The sequence below is a fragment of the Paroedura picta genome, chromosome 11 (genome assembly GCF_049243985.1).
Source record: "Paroedura picta isolate Pp20150507F chromosome 11, Ppicta_v3.0, whole genome shotgun sequence".
NCBI lineage: Eukaryota > Metazoa > Chordata > Lepidosauria > Squamata > Gekkonidae > Paroedura > Paroedura picta.
This window is the reverse complement of record NC_135379.1, coordinates 61,045,465-61,064,238: the sequence shown is the minus strand read 5'-3', so window position 1 is coordinate 61,064,238 and position 18,774 is coordinate 61,045,465. Positions and strand designations below refer to the sequence as shown.

Below are 18,774 nucleotides of genomic sequence, written 5' to 3'. Positions count from 1 at the left end.
TCTGGAGGATTTACCCCACTACATCTTTGACTGCTTACTTTATGCCCAACCCAGAGCCAAATTCCTCAATGAGACCTTACGGGGTTCTAACCTTCACTCCGTTGCTGAAAAGATAATCTATCTTTTATCTGACCAGGTTGATGATGTAACATATAAAACCGCCCTATTTGCCTTGGCTGCAAGGAAAATAAGGGCCAATGTTACAACCACTAAGGCAGCCTCTTAACACTCTTGCACTTTGTATGCTGTTTCAGTTTTTTGGTCTTAAATTTTATATTTTTATACAGTTCCTTTTATTCTATTTTACTGTTTGTAAATTTGTATTTTATATTTTGTAAAGGTCTATGGCTATATACAAATAAATGTATCTAGTAACAATATAACAACAATAACATACCAACTAGAACTAGAAAAGTATTTCAACAACAATAACTTTGACACTCCCTTGGTAGGTTCGACCTCTCAGTCTGGGGAGGGGACCTGTAGATGTTATGGGTCAGTCGGCCTCAAACAAATGCCTGGTGGAAGAGCTCCTTTTTGCAGGCCCTGCGTAATTGTGGAAGGTTCAGGCAGGGCCCTGATCTCTTCAGGGAGCTCATTCCACCAGGTAGGGGCCAGGACTGAAAAGGTCCTGACCCTTGTTGGGGTCCGACATGTCTTTAGGGCCAGGGATCCGCAGCCAGTTGGAAGTGGCAGAGCGTAGAGCTCTTTTGGAGGTATAGGCAGGGAGGCAGTCTCTCGGATACACTGGGCCCCGACTGCGTATGGCCTTAAAGGTGATTACCAAAACCTTAAGCTTAATCCGGAATTCAACTGGGATCCAGCCAAGTTCTTGGAGTACCGGCCGCATGTGAGATCTCCATGATGTCTTAGTGAGAAACCTGGCTGCAGCATTCTGTACCAGTTGTGTACTGACAGTTTTGATAACATCAAATGACTTTACAGTTGGAATCCCTAGTGCAAACTACACTTCCCTAAACCAGCTACATTCACACCGACAACATTAAATTATACTGAATGAAAGGTAGATAGAAACATGGCTAAACCTTGGAGACATTGTTTTGACATCAGGTCCCTCCAAAATAGCCATCCCAGACACTGACACCCAGCTGTGGCAGGGACCAACCCAGCACATCCCGAACCTTGGCCAGGTCCCTCTCCATCTGGTTGGAGTTTCTGTAGCCCAGGAAGTCCAGTCTTTATGGAACTCACATTTGGCCAATTTTGTATACAGATAGTTCTCTTAGCCATTTTAGGTACTCTTGCACCAACTTGATACGGTCATTCGGGTTTTGAAGTATATAAGAACATCTAAATAAACCAACAGCCCCTTATACAACAGGTCATGGAGCATCTCATTGATCAAGTTCATAAAAACGGCTGGAGCTCTGTGTAGACCGAATAGCATGACCAAGTATTCAAACTGTCCCAGTGGAGTGTTAAATAGGGATGTCTAGCTTGGGGTATGTGCTACCAAGCAGTCCAGTCCAAGCAAGAGAGGACTACTATAGACTGCATTTGTTCCCAGTGTCCTTCAATGTCCAGACCCACCGGTTCCCTCCGGTGGATGACTTCTTCCCACAGCCAGGTTTCCATCCAGCTAGGGAAAATTCAGGGCGTTTTCCAGAGCCCCAGGTTCCAGTTTCAAGTCCTGGGCTACCACTAGATTCACTAGACTCCAGGAGCAACTGGAGTCTAAAATCCCTTGCAGTCTCAGTCTTTACCCCCAGTGGGGGCTCCCCAGGGCCACAAGAACCAAGATCAGGGATAGGAACACTAAAGTTGCATTTGCACCCCATTCAGGGTGTGCTTCACAGCAGGCTGTTCCTGTTTCCCGCTGATTGGACCAGGCTGGGGTCTTCCTTGAAAGATCCCTCCAGGGTGGTGGTGTTGGAGCCAGCCGCTGGACTTCCACCAGTCCTTCATGTTCAGTCCTGCCAGAGATCGATGGTTGTGTGGCTGCCTCACTGGCTAACCCCCGCCAGGCATAATTCTTGGAGCAGTCAGCCAGAAAATGCCCCTTGTTGCCACAGCCCAGGCACAACCCATTTTGTCCTTCACTGTGCCTTCTCCAAAGCCTCCCTGGCAGGTTCTGCAGAAGACTTCAGGCTTGTATTGGCCACTGCTAGCTTGCTGGCAGGGTATCTGCTATTTTAGGCTTGATTCTCACCAGTACGGAAGAACTGGTAGATGAGGTGGAAGTAGTGGGCACACTTGGTAGTAGTGGCCATATGATTCTGGAATTTACAATTTTGGGAAACAGTAATCCTTTTCCTTGTTGGACATATAGACTGGAGATTTTAACAGACTTAAAAGTATGTTGGGTAGAGTCCCATGGTCAGAAAGACTTAGATGGGAGTCCAAGAGGGCTAGGAGTTTCTTGAAAGTGAAATACTGAAGGCTCAATCACAAACAATTCCCTTGAGAAGAAAAGATGGAAGGAGCATAAGGAAGCCAAGGTGATCTGATACTGTTTGGTGATCTTCACCTGCTGGGTCTTGTGGGTTGTCATGCAATGGTGCCCGGTAGAGGATCTTTGGGTTGCGACCCACCTGAAATTGGGCCTTAGTGGCCTCAGACGACTCAGATATCCTGCTGGCCAGGTGGTGAAACTCTCTACCATAGCACACCACTGACCAAGAACAGCCACTGTAGCTGGGTGATGACTTGGTTTAATGCAGGGCCTACATCAGGGGTAGTCAAACTGCGGCCCTCCAGATGTCCATGGACTACAATTCCCAGGAGCCCCTGCCAGCGAATGCTGGCAGGGGCTCCTGGGAATTGTAGTCCATGGACATCTGGAGGGCCGCAGTTTGACTACCCCTGGCCTACATTAATGTATCGAAGACCTCCAGTTAGCCACCCCCCCCATATCATACAAATCTACTGGGCCGCTTCGCAGCCTCTCCTTCCAGGTAGACACACATGTACTAGCCATGGCTGGCATCCATCTCAAAGGTGCACCTGTGCTCCCTCAAACATGAGGCCACCTACATGATAAAACAGGTAAGCCCTGCAGCCCCATCAAGCAATTCTTGCAGCTTTTGTGACATGGCTGGTGTTCTTGGAACAGTCCCCACAGGGGCAGCTAGAGCTCCCAGCTGCCCTCAATCTGTGTCAGAAGGCTGCCTGTCACCCCCCACCGGGGTATGGGCTGCACTGGTTGCACCGACTGTGCTGATGCTTCCAATCTCTGGGCTGCTGCCATCAGTCCCTGTGTCACAGACCTGGCCCCTCAATTTTTCCACCTCCCAATGAATGGCAGCAGTTTCCCTATCTGGCAAGATGTTGATCTAGTTCATCAGCTCATCCCAGTCCATCAGTTTGCAGTTTTACAAGTACTCACAGGTTCACTGGGTTGTTACCTAATAGACGGCCACATCAGAGAAATGTCAGCTCACTGCTCTGGACACCATTTCCCACACCAGTCCCCTGACAGGGTGCCGACCATAGGGGTACTGGTGATGTACCTGGCCAATTTGTGTAAATGTCAGTTTCACATCCTGTAGTTAAGCTCAAATTGCAAGTGGCCTTTAGATTAGCGATCCCCAACCTGTGGGTCGCGGACCACATGTGGTCCTTCAACTAATTGGAGGTGGGCCCCGAAGGACGCCTTCTCCCCCCCCTGGCCCTTTACTTCATCCCCCCCAGCCCTTTACAACACACTTCATTGTTGTGGCATGTCTGTATCTTATTTTGAAGGGATGTTTAAACATTACCATAGCAATCAGAGAGCTCTAGGGCATTGATTGAGAGTAGAGTAAACTACCCCCCCCCACCGGGCCTCAGTAAAAGGTGTTGAGTGGTCCCCGGTGATAAAAAGGTTGGGGACCACTGCTTTAGATCATACAAATCAGTTCTGGAGACTGTGGCAACTTCTAAGAATGAATTTTGTGACTTATCCGTACTCTGTTCCTTCCCTCCCCAAATCTGCCTTCTCAGGCTCCAGTCTGAAGTTAGGGGTTTATGAATATGTCTTCTCTTGCTTTGAAAACCCTGTGAGGAAATGCTGTAAGTTGAAGAGGTGGTTTTTATAGGCAACTTTTCTCTACTAAAATGAGTCTCAAAGTGGCTGAGAATTGTCTTCCCTTTCCTCTCCCCACCACAGATACCCTGTGAGGCAGGTGAGGCTGAGAGCCCAGATATTCCTGCTTGGTTAGAACAGCTCTACATCAGTGCTGTGGAAAGCCCAAGGTCACCCAGGTGGCTGCATGTGGAGGAGTGGGGAATCAAACTCTGCTCACCAGATTAGAAGCCGCTGCTCTTAATCACTAGACCAAGCTGGCTCTCTTGGCCGCAACTTGACAGTACTTCCCACTACCAATTTTTGCGTGGATACTATTGATGTAGGTTTTATGCAGTTTCATATAACAAGAAAATACACAGGATATTGCCATTCCATATTTTCTTACAGTTCTTTCCTCGTAATAGACAATTTGAGGTCTTTTAACATAATTATTAAAAATGAGTCATGTCCGACTCTTGGTGATCTCATGGCACAGCTGTCACCGTTGAAAATGTGACTTCATTAAGGCAGGAAGCTCATTCATTCTTTGTATTTAGTGAATACAATCATCAACGCATGAAAGCAGGGAACCAGAAACTTTCCACTGTATAGCAAAATTCAGCTCCACACCAAACTCTAGGCATTCAAATAACTCTGAAAATAAATTATGCTCTTAACAAAGAAATTGGAACACCCCCAACTGGAAAGGGCCCAACAAAAGGTTGGTACACTGCTGATGTACCAAACTGAGCTCAAATCCATACTCTACTCACAGCCATATGAAAGAAACTCTGGCACAAATATTCTCATGTCGCTTCAGGGGGAGGTCCAAAGGTGTCAATGGCACATAGAGGCCAGCAACAAGACACATGTAGCTTTGTCTGCTAGTGCTGACTGCAGCAGGTCTAGGATGCAAACCATTTTTTCATATGTTAAGAGAAAGCAATGTGGGAACAGCCACAGAAAATGCAATAATTAGTCCTAAATAGAACTTAAAATGCCATTTACATGATGGCATCTCGGGGAACAGATATCAACTGCAGTATAGTGAAATTACATAGGCTGCATTATTAAAAACATTATGAAAAAATTATTTTAAGAGACACAGAACCAAGAGGTTCTAAGAAGGCATCTGCAAGTTCCAATGGGATATGAATCTTCTGTTTTCTGGGCTTCAGCATGGCACCCAGAAATGCAGTTAGCATCATTCCCTGCTGGGACATTGCCTGAGCAGACCAGATGGCTGAAGAATAATTAGTCATATCCCTGTTGGTAAACATTTTGTATAAGCACCAAAGGAAAAAAGTTTAAAATAAATTCTGTTGAACATTTTCAATTACTCTTTAAAGAGATTAAACACATTCATGAATTAAAAAAAAACAGTTAAAAAATAAATTCACTTCAGCTGTTCGTCTTGTGCATTTGCTGGGTAGGCACACCACCCCTCTAAGGCAAGCTGTCTTGGGCACCCTGACAATGAGGGATGGTCAGGGGGCCAGCTTCTCACGGATGCTGACTGTGCCATCTTCCATACCGAAGTAAATTCGCTCTGCCATGTTGATGAAGAGACCAGTTTCCACCACTCCTAGAACAGACAATCCAAATTATTGTTCAGCACTATATTAAGATGCTTTGTATAATACATTTTGAATTATCTTACTGCAAGACTGGATTCACTCTTCAGAAGACGTGTATTAGGAAACTGCTTGAGCATTCCTTTTTTTTTTTACCTTCACCTAATTAAACCTCCAATCCTCAAAATGCAAGTAAGAAGAGCAGGGAGGGGGGGGGCTCAGAAAGGTTCCTGTAGCATATTTTGCCTCAAAGGAAATAGGATCTATCAAATGCACTCAAGATTCTCAAATTCTACCCCAGAGCCAATTCTGAGCACGAGTTTGTTTCACTTCACTTGCAAACCATCTTTCTTGCCCTTAAACATCTTTACGGAACAAGGAATCCGGGAGCAGGCCTAAGTACTACTTACTCAGAAGTAAGTTCCAGTTTATTCAGTGGGACTGACTTCCCAGGAAAGTTTTCTTAAGACTGAGGCACTAGTCCTGGAAGTGAGCAGCCTTGCTAGTCACACGTCTTCTAATAAAAAGATAGGTGCCCTTAAGGGAATGGCTGCAACGTCTCAGTCACATCTAGAAGCTACAGGCAAGGATACAGGACCCGCTGGATATTGGACACGACCACACTCTCTTCACCTGGCATCATCTTGATGGCCACATTCACATCGCCCCAGTTATGCACTTTGTCAAATTTCCAGTCCAGCAGAAAATTTCCATTGTCTGTCACCACTGGCCCCTAAGAAACAAAAGATATCAATAGTACTAGACTATAAAGTATTTTTAAAGGCATCAACAGAATTAGCCAAAATAAGCTTTGATTTTACAACTAATTTATTTAAAATTGAACCAAGATTCAATCCATTAATTACAGATAAGGGGAAATCTGCATTTAACAATAAACATATCTAATTCTCAACATGACCCAATCTGTAGATATTTAAACTCAGAGAATGGAGCCAAGGAGAGACAAGACAGATCTTTCAATAAGCCGGAGAAAAGTGCTTGGGTTGCAAAGAAATCTGAAATTTAAATAAAAAGTTGTTGTTGTTGTTAGGTGCAGAGTCGTGTCCAACCCATCACGATCCTCCAGGCAACACCTATAGTTTTTAGAAACAACACCTATAATTTTAAGAACTGACTGCTGCTAGGCAACCACTACAGTCTTGGCTGCTGCTAGGCATTTGTGACAGTTGGTTCTTCCCAGGTTTTCTGTCCTCTACCACTCCTGGACAAAAAAGCCCTGTCCCCAGCCTGGTGGAATGAGCTCCCGGAAAAGTTAAGGGCCCTGCTAGAGTTATCAGCTTTCCACAGAGCCTGTAAGACAGAGCTCTTCCACCAAGCGTATGGTTGTGGTCAGGCTGAGGTCCCGGAATTACCATCAGGGGATCCCTTAGAGTGGGTGAGATCAGAACCCCTGCTCCTAAGGACAGAGCTCCAGACTGCTAGCTGGGCAGGGGTGGTGGTGGTGGTGGTGGTGGTGGTAAGTTAACCAATGAATAGCCATCTTTTAATGTGTTTTAATGTTTTGAAGATTTTAACGGTTCTGTGTTTTTACTATTTTATTGTAAACCGCCAAGAGTCTTTGAGAGTGACAGTATATAAATAAATCAAAGAATAAAATAAACAATCTGGCTAGGTTTCTGGAGGGTGTGGTGGACCGGCTCAAGCGGAGTTGGCTGAAGCTCAATGCAGCCAAGACAGAGATCCCCCGTCTGGGCTAGCATGCTGAGAGGCAAACAGTGACAATCCCGGCTCATTGATGGGGTCCAACAGACACCTGTGACTTAAAAAAAATATTATTATTATTTGATTTGTTTCCCGCCACTTCCTTACGACTTGTGGTGGGTTACAGTGTCTTAAAATCCCCATTAAAAGACATAAAACATTCCACCAAGAGCCTGGGCCTGCTTCTGAACTCCTCCTTGTCAATGAAGGCCCAGATCAGGAATGTCACTTGCCAATCATTTCTCCACCTACGTCAGGCATGACAAGTAGCACCCTACCTCTTGCGCCACAGAGTGGGCACAGCTTGGACTGTATGAAACATTTAAATCTGAACTGTCTACTACTAACCAAGTTTGGCATGCACAAAGTTCCCTTATTTGACACTGCCTGGAAATCTAAGAACTACAAATTTAATATTTTATCCAGTTACTGTTGCTACATTATGCTACTTTCAACTAATCAATTACCGTATATACTCATGTATAGCCCGAGTTTTTCAGCACAGCATTCACACTAAATATACCTCGGCTTATACACAGGTACATACTGTAACTGAACTAACAACCTGCTCCCAGTCAGCCAACTGTTACATTGCTTCTGCAAACCTCCTGCAAGCTGAAGCTTGATTGGTGTGGCTGCTTATAGGGCGGCAACGGTTTGACTGAGGGACTCTGATCTTATTTTTCCTTTTGCCTTCACTTCTTCCAAACTATTCTTTTGGCTTCTGTGGGTGGGGTGGGTTTTGGTGGTGTGTTGGGATTTACTGTTTCTCCTAATGCTTATTTCTTCTTTTTTTCTGAGGGGCTGCATTGTTTGCCTTTTCTTCTTGGGGTTGTGTTTCTTCTAAAAGTTGATTTTTACAGTTCTTTATTTCAGTGTTTTCTAGTTCTTTATTTCAGTGTTTTGTTCTGGGGGGGGGGGAGTGCACTGTGGCTGTAGTTAGAGTAGTCCATTCTCCCAGTTTGGTAGCTGTTGTGCTTGTTGTAATACTTTGCCAACTTTGGGTACTGTTGTTCTGCTCTGGTTTGCTGGCCGTCTTTTGCACCTACAGAGCTAGTTTACTGTTTTTTCTATGAAATAAGTATTCAAAAACACTTAACCTACTGATGCCTCAATGTAAATTTACCAGTACTGCTGCATTTCCCACCCTCAGCTTATATGAGAGTCAATACGTTTGCCCAGATTTTGTAGTAAAATTAGGTGCCTCGGCTTATATGTGGGTCAGTTTATATGTGAGTATATACGGTACTCATCTACAGAACACAGAAATGTGTGTTTCACTGAGCACAAATATTCCCAGTCACCCTTGTTTATACTTACAGCTTTACTGATAGCCATCCTCAGTTCTGCCACACCTCCAAACCTCTTGGTCAGGGCTCTGGTAACTGGGTTATAGGCCATAGGGATGACTTCAATGGGAATCCCTTTCTTCCACTGCTCTCCAAGGCTTTTTGACTTCTTTCTAAAGGAAGGTTAAAACAGAAGTTGCATTAATACTATGCCAAATGGCAAACCTTTATCTTGGAATCTAAGAGGCAGCACAAAAAGGAAGACATCAAGACAAGAAGAGTAAGTTCAAAATATAACCTTCTTCATGGTCCTGATAAAGTTACATAATGGAACTGCAAGAGACACTCTGAAGAGAAAGAAACTAGATAGTAGCTGGCTCTAGAGCTCTGATCCAGCTGGCTGGCTGGCTGCCCTTGTTACAGACATTAAAAGACAGGCCTGTCCAGTTAGGAGGGCATTTGTTCATTCTGGCAAACAAAACACCTTGAGCTGCAGCAGAGGATGCAGAAGCAACATTTCGTTTTTGTCCATCTGCGATCTCACTTTCACAACTCAGAACACCGAACTTATCAAGGATGTGGTTCTCCTAGGAAGCTAGAAGGACAATCTGGAAAAGAGGACAGTCTGAACCATCAAGCTCTAAAGAACTCGACAGGGGCACTTCAACACTGGCCATTTTATTCTATTCTCAATTCCTTTCCTAATAATCCCTAACATAGATTTTGCCTTTTTCACCACTGTAGCACACTGGGCCAGTGAATGTATTGTTGGCTGACAGCACAAACAGCATTAAAAGGAAGCTGGACTGACTAATGGAAGATAGTTCCATCAAGAGTTACTAACCATGGCAACTTCAGGAAACCTCCATACTCAGAGGCAGTAAGCCTTGGAATCCCAGTGCTAGGAGGTAGCCTCAGGGGAAAGCCTTGTCCTTTATGCCCTCATTGCTGGCCCTCTGGGGTCACTGGCCATGGGTGTGAAACAGGTTGCTTGATTACAGGGACCACTGATGTGACCCAGAAGTGCATATGGAATCCTATGCATATTCTGGTATGTGTGACAGAAACCTGGACAGAAACTTTAACATCCATGCTGAGCTGCCATCTAGAACTGGACAGGACTTGGTGTCAACCATGGCGACACTATTGTTATTGTTATTATTATAGATTTATTTCCCGCCTCTCCCGACAGGCTTGAGGCAGGTCACAACAACGAACCCCATTAAAATTCCCATTAAAACATCAACTACTAACATGATGGCTAAAAATCCCATCCCTCCCCCATTATCAAAGAGGTGAAGAGGAAAGGATGGGGGAGTACCGTACACTCCGATTCCTGGGGGGGGGGGAGCGATGTCCCTGATTCACTGACCCCAGCCTCAACCATAGACCTGGTGGAAGAGCTCCGTTTTACAGGCCCTGCAGAAAGCTGACAAATCCCGTAGGGCTCTCACAGTTTGTTGTTGGCCCCACCCATCAAGCAGGTCACACTCTGGATCTTATTTTCGGTGTGGGTCTGAATGTGGATCTGGTCACGGCAACTGCCGTGACATGATCAGACCACTATGCCCTGAAGGCTCAGCTATGGCTACCATTCTCTCCTCAGTTGGATGTCGAGCAAATTTTAGCTTGCCCACGGAGACTTATGGATCCAACTGGATTCCTGAACGCTCTGTGGGAACCAATGCCTTCCGGCACTTCTCTCAATGGCCTGGTCAGCGACTGCCATGACAGGCTGAAAACTGCCATTGATGAGATAGCTCCCCGACGCCCTCTCCGCCCCCATCTCAAGCGGGCCCCCTGGTACACCGAGGAGCTACACAGTAAGAAACAGTAACTAAGACAGCTAGAGCGAGTTTGGAGGAAAACTCATGACGAAGCCTCAAGAACATCTTATAAAACGCAGATGAAGGCCTGTGAGATGGCGGTGAAGTCAGTAAATCACAATTTTTACTTGGCTACCATCGCATCTGCAGACTCACGCCCGGCTCAATTGTTTCAGGTAGTTCAATCTCTCACTGCCCTGGTTGGAGGGCACCAAAACAGTAGCCAATTGGATATCAGCTGTGAGGCATTTGCAAGTCATTTTGCAGATAAAATCCCGACACTCTGCTGCGACCTCCCCCCAACCTTAGATACAGAAAGTGAACTAGAGGCCCCTTGGCCGTCATTGGAGAATACTCTGAGTAACTTCAGACAACTCACGCTGACCGAAGTGGACAGGATGCTAGTAACAGCGAGACCAACTGTCAGACGCACAGGAAACTCACAACAAAACTAATTCAAAAGAAAATAGTTTTATTGATTAGCACTATACGCATTGGACTGAAAGTCAAATCTGACTCGAAGCCAGATTTGCCTCAGCTTATCAATACATTTCTCCCGCCCAAAACTTGACAGTTCCCAAGGAGGGGGGTTAGTGAGGAAAGACATATGTGAAACAACAACAGGATTCCAAACTCCCATCCTTGAGAGAAGTGACAACAACCCTGTGAGCCCATAACAAGATAAGGTTAAAATAACATCACTATTCTATTTTATTGCTTACAAACTACAAGGCCGGGGCTAGCAGGCGCCAGGTCCAATTAAACAATATAACTGACATGGAGGAACTCAGGCTAATTTATGACAGAGATTCTACAATCCTGACATCCCTCCGCATTAAAACTAACTTCACTCCCCCACCTAGCCGGCATCTACCGGGCGAGGACAATCAGGAAATGCTCGATGGAAAGCCCGGAGAAGGCGGGGTGCCTTCACATTCCCTGCCTCCACCCACTCTTTGTCCCCCGAGGGGAAATCTTTCCAATCGACCAGATATTGAAGGCGACCCTTGTGCAAACGAGAGTCTAAAATTTGGTTGACTTCATAGTGGGTGTCTTTGTCGATGTAAATTGGCACAGGCTGGTCTGGAGGAGGGTGCCACTCGTCTGGGACCGGAGCTCTTCGCAGCAGGCTGGAATGAAAAACCGGATGCACATTCCTATAAGTCTTTGGTAAAGCTAGCTCAACAGTCACAGTATTAATCAGTTTTACCACCTTAAATGGCCCCACGTATTTAGGGCCAAGTTTCTTTGATTTCTGCTGGCACCTCAGGTTCTTAGTAGACAAATAGGCCAGGTCTCCCACTTTCCAATCAGGTGCAGGTACTCTTTTCTTATCTGCTTGAGCTTTATAGGCTTGCTTTGCCTCCTTGAGGCTAGCAACAATTTCTGGCCAACCTGAACTGATGGTCGATGCCCATTTATTTATGTCAGGAGTCTCAGTGGAGCTGAGTTCCCAGGTGGGGGCTGTTGCCAAATCCGTCCCATACACTACTTTGAAGGGTGATACCCCCGTTGAGGCATGAACCCCATTGTTGTAGGCAAATTCAGCCAGCGGTAATAAAGAGACCCAATTGTCCTGCTGGTGATTGATGAAACAACGCAAGTACTGTTCCAGGATTTGGTTTACCCTTTCGGTCTGACCATTTGATTCAGGGTGATAGCCCGAAGTGAGGGCTTGCTCCACCCCCAATAGTCTCAGGAGTTCCCTCCAAAACTTGGAAACGAACTGGGGGCCCCGATCCGTCAGGACACGTGTCGGGATCCCGTGCAGACGTACCACGTGTTCAATGAAAAGAGAAGCCAATTTTGGTGCTGAAGGCACTCCCGTGCAGGGAATGAAGTGAGCCTGTTTAGAAAAAGCATCCACTACCACCCATATGACGGTGTTCCCGTGGCTGGGGGGGAGGTCCGTAATAAAGTCCATAGTGACATCTGTCCATGGACGAGAGGGGGTGGGCTGTGGTTGCAATAGCCCCTTTTTCTTGCCCCCAACCGGTTTTGAGGCAATACAAATAGGGCATCCCTGCACATATTTCTCCACATCTTTGCGCAGGGACGGCCACCAATACTGTCTCCTGACTAGGTGCAGAGTTTTCACGAAACCAAAGTGTCCAGCAGTTTTTGCGTCGTGGCAAAGTTTCAAAACTTTTCCCCTGGCCGCCACAGGAACAAAGAGTCTCTCGCCCTTAAAAAAGAGCCCCCCCTTCTCAGTCAGATCAGGGCGGAGGGAGCCAAACTCCGGATCTTGTGACATCTCCTTCTGGACCCAGCCCCCTGGGATGGGCGTAGCAGTCTTAACGTGGCTGCGCGTCACGGCGGCCATCCCTAGTTGGGCGGGGGTGAAAACGGTGTCCACCAATGGGTCTCGTTTGCTGTTGTACTGGGGCAGGCGTGATAATGCATCTGCCAAAAAGTTCATTTTACCCGGCAGATGCTTTAGGGAGAAGTTGAAACGGGCGAAAAACTCCGCCCATCGCATTTGCTTGGCGGAAAGCGATCGGGGCTGCTTGAGTGCCTGAAGGTTTTTATGATCCGTCCAGACTACAAATGGGATCGCGGACCCCTCTAGCCAATGCCTCCAGGTGGAAAGGGCCAATTTTACCGCAGCCGCCTCCTTTTCCCAAATTGCCCAATTTCGCTCTGCCCCCGAGAATTTCTTTGACAGATAGGCCAGCGGGTGTAATTTCCCGTCCTCCCCCTCTTGGAGGATCACGGCCCCCATTGCTACGTCCGAGGAGTCTACTTGTACAGTAAATTGTTTAGAAGGGTCAGCATGGGCCAGTACTGGTTCGGACGTAAACAACAACTTAAGTTTGTCAAATGCGTCTTGACAGGGGGGAGTCCACAAAAGGGGCGTCCCCGGGCGGCTCGCCGTTTTTCCCCCTTGTTTGGTTTTCAACAAGTCAGTGAGGGGCAATGCCACTTTGGCAAAATTGGGAATGAAAGTCCTGTAAAAATTAGCGAATCCTAAGAAACTTTGCAGTTGCCTCCTGGTGCGGGGAGGTTCCCAAGCCAGCAAGTCGCGCACCTTGCCCGGGTCCATCTCAATCCCAGCCTGGGAGACACGGAATCCCAAAAACTCCACCGCATCGCGGTGGAACTCACATTTAGACAGTTTAGCAAACAATTGGTGCTTCCGCAAGCGGTTGAGCACTTCGCGTACCAGATCAGCATGACTCTCAACATTCTCTGAATACACAAGAATATCATCAATGTAAACCAACACCCCCTGGTACAATAAATCATGCATAATTTCATTAATCATATTCATGAACACGCCCGGAGCGCCGGCGAGGCCGAACGGCATTACAGTGTACTTAAACTGCCCCAGGGGGGTATTAAAAGCCATTAGATATTCGTGCCCCTTCTTGATCCGAACTCGGTAATAGGCTTCCCTCAAATCCAATTTCGTAAAAATTCGGGCCTTCCCCAAGTGGCCCAACAAGTCTTTTATCAGGGGGAGCGGGTAGGCATTGCAGGTGGAGACCGCGTTCAACCCACGGTAGTCAGTACACAAACGTAGCGAACCGTCCTTCTTTTTCACAAAAAGGACCGGGGCCGCCAATGAAGATGTGGCCGGTCTAATAAAACCCCTCGCCAGGTTCTTATCCAAAAATTCCCTAAGCTCCGCCATTTCCCGGGGGCTCATGGAATAAAGTTTGGCTTTGGGGAGTGGTTCCCCTTTCTTCAATTCAATGGCACAGTCAGTTTTACGGTGGGGAGGAAGTTGGTTGCACTCCACCTCCGCGAACACATCAGCAAAGTCCCGATACTCAGGAGGGAGCGCTGCCCCCCCGATCCCAAAGCGGCCACAATCCCCGTGCGTGGGGGATCCCGCGGTCGAGCGTGCTGCTCGCAGGCGGGAGAGGTAAAGTCCACAGTCCCTTCTTTCCACTTCACTAGGGGGTCATGTTCCTTCAGCCAATCCAACCCCAACACACAAGGGAAGGCAGAATGAGGGGCTACCAAAGGCTGGATTTGCTCCCAATGTTTTTTTATGTCCAAGTCCATTGGGCGCGTTTTCGCCGTGGCCTCCCCTCCGGGAGCACATTTCCCATCTAATTGGGTGATTGGCAAGGGTTCCCTCAGCGGCAACTTTCCCACCCCCAAAGTCTCGGCCAGTGCCGGGCTCACTAGGGATTGGGTGCACCCCGAGTCCACGATACACCGGACTCCCACTGTTTTCCCCGACTTGGGGTTGGAGAGCTTGGCAGGTAGGAGTAGCAAGGGGGAATCACTCACCACGCGTTTGCCCCTGTTGGCGGCCTGCTGGCGGGGCGCCTTTACAGCAGACCGTCCTCGTTTCCCGACTGCTCCTCGGCTTGATCCTCGTCCTCCAGCCCGCTTCCCTCCTCCGAGTCGTCCACTGCTGGCACGGCAGCCACTGGCACCAGGAGAGACTTGGCACTTTTCTTTGGAGTGGTTTTCTTGGCGGGCTGGGCTTTCGGTGGGGCGCTGCTCACGGCCTTCGGAGTCGCTGCTGCTTTTGTCGGGCAGTGTGCGAGAAAGTGCCCCGCTTGGCCGCAACCCAAGCACAGCCCCTTTTCCATGCGCCGGGTGCGCTCAGACGGCTCCAACTTGGCTCGGGGCTTGACTTTCGCCGGGGTGGAAGTTTTCGCCACGGTTTTGCCTGCCAGGACCTGCACCATCGAAGCTCGCTCCAATCGATTTTCCATCTCCCCCGCCAATTGGACCCACCCTTCAACTGTAAGCGGGTCTTCCAGGAGGAGGCATTTGTCAGCCAGGGTAGGATTGAGGCCCCCCACAAACGACAGCACGCGTTGGGGTTCCGTCCAGTCCGGCACCGAGGAAGCCAGCTCTTTAAACTCCCGGGCGTACTCGACCACTGACAACTTCCCTTGCCGGTGAGCCCTGAGTTTTTTCTCCGCAGTCTCTCGTTCGAACGGTTCCACGTACATCTGGCGCAGGGCTCTCATAAAATGGTTGTAGTCACGGATGGCTTGGGGGTGATAACGGTACAAGTCCACGAACCATTTGGCCGCTTTACCTTCTAGGGCTTGACCCACGAAACGCACTTTCTCAGCGTCGTCCTGGAAAGTGAACCCCATTTCCATCATGTAGGCCTGGAGGTGCACCAGAAACGTAGGAAAATCGGAGGGGTCCCCGGAAAACTTAGCCTTGAATTTATAGGTGCTCCGCATCTCCACACCACGGAGGTGGGCAGGTAGGCGCCCTGGGCCCCAATCCGCCGGTGCCGGGGCCGGTACTAGGGGTCTTGCACCACGGCCGATGCCTCGTCCTCTCCCCGCCGCCACTCTGGCTCGTTCCGCTGCCCGTGCCGCCTCTGCTGCTCGCGCTGCCGCTCGCGCCGCTTCGCGTGCCGCTGCTGCCGCCGCCGCCTCGGCTCCCGCAACGTCCGCCGCCGCCGCCGCGGCCGCCGCCGCTGCTGCATCCTCGCCTCCGTCCGCGCCGTCCCCTCCGGCTCCATCGCCGCCCGCGCCGCCTTCGTCCTCTCGCTCCTCGTCCTCGCCTTCTCGTTCCCTCTGCGCTCTCGCTCGAGCCTCTGCCTCCGCCTCGATTTCCAGCTGCGCCCTGGCCCTGGCCAACGCCTCAGCATCCGCTGCTGCTTGCGTGTCCGCCACGCCGTGTCCCCGCAGTGCAGGCCCACCACTCGCTCTTCGCAGGCTGGTATCGTGCGCACTACCACCAAGCACTTCCTTCAGCAGGCGTTGCGTTCGGCGCTTCTCCTCCGGATCCAGCCGACCCGAAAGATCCTGCAGCCAGTTAGTCACCCTGTCCAGCTTGTACTGCAAGTCCTGTGTCTCACCCACAGGCTCCAGCGCGTAGCTAGGCAGTCCCAGGTGCTCCGGCCACCTCTCATCCCCAGTAGGGCGGTCGTATCTAGACAATCGCCTGCGCTGGGTGACGTGTCGTTCCAAAAATTCCTCGGGCCCCGGGGTTGTCCCTGAGATCGCCCGCATCATGCCCGAGCTGTGCGGGCCGGCACCCGCGCCGTCGCCCTGGGAGAGGTCCCAATCCAGGCCCTCTCCCTGCTCAGAAAAAGTATGTCCCTCGCCCTGCATTTTGCAGGTGAAAGGAGTTGTGAGATTTGACTTGATGTCAGACGCACAGGAAACTCACAACAAAACTAATTCAAAAGAAAATAGTTTTATTGATTAGCACTATACGCATTGGACTGAAAGTCAAATCTGACTCGAAGCCAGATTTGCCTCAGCTTATCAATACATTTCTCCCGCCCAAAACTTGACAGTTCCCAAGGAGGGGGGTTAGTGAGGAAAGACATATGTGAAACAACAACAGGATTCCAAACTCCCATCCTTGAGAGAAGTGACAACAACCCTGTGAGCCCATAACAAGATAAGGTTAAAATAACATCACTATTCTATTTTATTGCTTACAAACTACAAGGCCGGGGCTAGCAGGCGCCAGGTCCAATTAAACAATATAACTGACATGGAGGAACTCAGGCTAATTTATGACAGAGATTCTACAATCCTGACACCAACTACATGCCCACTAGACCCTTGCCCATCCTGGCTCTTAAAAACAGCTGACATTGAAAGAGGCTGTGGTACGTCCACTGCTGAAAAAAACATATCTCGATCCCTCTCGCACTTAGCGTTTCTGGGGAAGATGGTAGAAAGGGCTGTCGCAAACTAACTAACGGCATACCTGGAAGAAGCTTCGGTCCTAGACCCATCTCAGTCAGGTTTTCAGCTTGGTCATGGGGTAGAGATAGTGCTAGTTGCCCTGACAGATGACCTCTGTCACCAGTTGGACCAAGGTGGGTTGGCACTGCTGATTTGACTAGACCTCTCAGCAGCGTTCGACACAGTCGATCATGAGCTTCTAGCTCACCGCCTCATTGATGCCAGAATATGAGGGACAGCCCTTCAATGGCTGATCTCCTTCCTCCGGGATCGTGGACAGAGGGTTGCAATAGGAGAGAAAACATCAGACTGCCGACAACTTATTTGCGGAGTTCCACAAGGAGTGGTCCTTTCTCCTATCCTATTTGACATCTTCATGAGCCCTCTCACATAATTGGTACGGAACTTTGGGCTGGGTTGTCGTCAATATGCAGATGACACCCAGCTTTTCCTCCTGATGGCTGCCCTGACTCTTCCCCAGAAGCATTAGCCAGCTGCCTGGAAGCAGCAACGAGATGGCTCAAGCAGAGTCATCTGAAGCTCAATCCTTGAAAGATGGAGGTCCTGTGGCTGGGTAGAAAGGTCCCATGTGAGGAAGCATGTCTGCTTACCCTGGATGGTATGCAGCTCTCTACGGCTTACTCCGCCAGGAATCTGGGCAGGATTCTGGATGCTTCCACCACAATGGAAGCCCAGGTCGCAAAAGTAGCACGCCTGGCCTTTTTACCGCCTAGCCACAGTGATCCAGGAGACGGTCAGCTCTAGACTGGACTTTTGTAACTCTCTCAGTGCAAGACTGCCTTTAGACTTGATACGGAAACTGCAGCTGTCCAAAATGCAGTGGCCAGGAGGTCCGACATCCAGCCCATTCTCCACCAACTGCAGTGGTTGCCAGTTGAATTCTGGATCAGACTAAAGATTCTGGTAATTACCTTCAAGGCCATATACGGTCAAGGCTCAGTGCACATGAGGGACCGCCTCCCTGCCTATGCCCCTAAAAGAGCTCTGTGCTCCACCACCAACAACCAGCTAATGGTCTCTGTCTCTATAGAAGCCCGCTGGCCTCAACCAGGGCCAGAGCATTCTCTATTCTGGCACCCACCTGGTGGGTTGAGCTCCCAGAGGAGATCAGTGCCCTGATGGAGCTTAAACAGTTCCGCAGGGTCTGCAAAAAGGAGCTCTTCCACCAGGCATTTGGTTGAGAACAGGCATAACCAACAACAACTGAAGGGCCCCTGCTCCCCTCCCTCCCCTCCCTCCCCGAGAGTGCTCTGGATCTGTTTGCATGGTGGCATTATTTACATTGTTTATATTGTTACCACTATCAGTAACAGTATTATTTTTACGGTTATTCATATGTTATGGATTGTTTCATGTATTGTTCATACGTTCCATGTAAACTGCCCTGAGCCTCAGGGGAGGGCGGTATTTAAATATAACTAGTATCAAAGTCCATTTTTAAAATAGGCTTTGAAAAGGGTGGCAGGCAGGAGGGCTCCCTTTGGCCCGCTTTGAGTGGAAAGCCCCCCCTGCTGGCGGCAACAGGGCTTTGCGGCCTGCAGGGAGGCTGAAAACACCCCCCCCCCCCGCTCCCTCCCAGCAGGAACATACCTGCAGGCCACAAAGCCCTGATGCTGCCTCTCTCCTCGTGGGTGACAATGGAGACTGCAGCCACAAGGCTTCTAGCAGGCAAGGATGGAGAATGGGACCTGGAGGGGAAGGGCC

The 18,774-nt window shown here is 48.9% G+C and overlaps 2 protein-coding genes across 5 annotated transcripts in view; both read right to left on the bottom strand.

Moving 5' to 3' along the window:
- Positions 1 to 4,336: 4,336 nt before the first annotated feature.
- The window catches only part of RPIA (ribose 5-phosphate isomerase A), a 29,898-nt gene continuing 15,460 nt past the window's right edge, over positions 4,337 to 18,774 (bottom strand). For all 4 annotated transcript variants that reach the window (XM_077303865.1, XM_077303864.1, XM_077303867.1 and 1 more), the window contains 3 exons: positions 8,623 to 8,764; positions 6,214 to 6,313; positions 4,337 to 5,591 (listed from right to left, as the gene is read on the bottom strand). In XM_077303865.1, the coding sequence (XP_077159980.1) occupies positions 5,494 to 5,591; positions 6,214 to 6,313; positions 8,623 to 8,764 (340 nt within the window). In that variant the 3' untranslated portion in view covers positions 4,337 to 5,493. The remainder of the gene's footprint in view (positions 5,592 to 6,213; positions 6,314 to 8,622; positions 8,765 to 18,774) is intronic.
- Positions 11,456 to 16,509, bottom strand: LOC143820765 (uncharacterized). Its single transcript, XM_077303989.1, has 2 exons — positions 14,660 to 16,509; positions 11,456 to 11,547 (listed from the first exon to the last, which is right to left on the bottom strand). The coding sequence occupies exon 1, from the start codon at positions 16,459 to 16,461 to the stop codon at positions 14,701 to 14,703; it is 1,761 nt and encodes a 586-aa protein (XP_077160104.1). The 5' UTR covers positions 16,462 to 16,509; the 3' UTR covers positions 11,456 to 11,547; positions 14,660 to 14,700.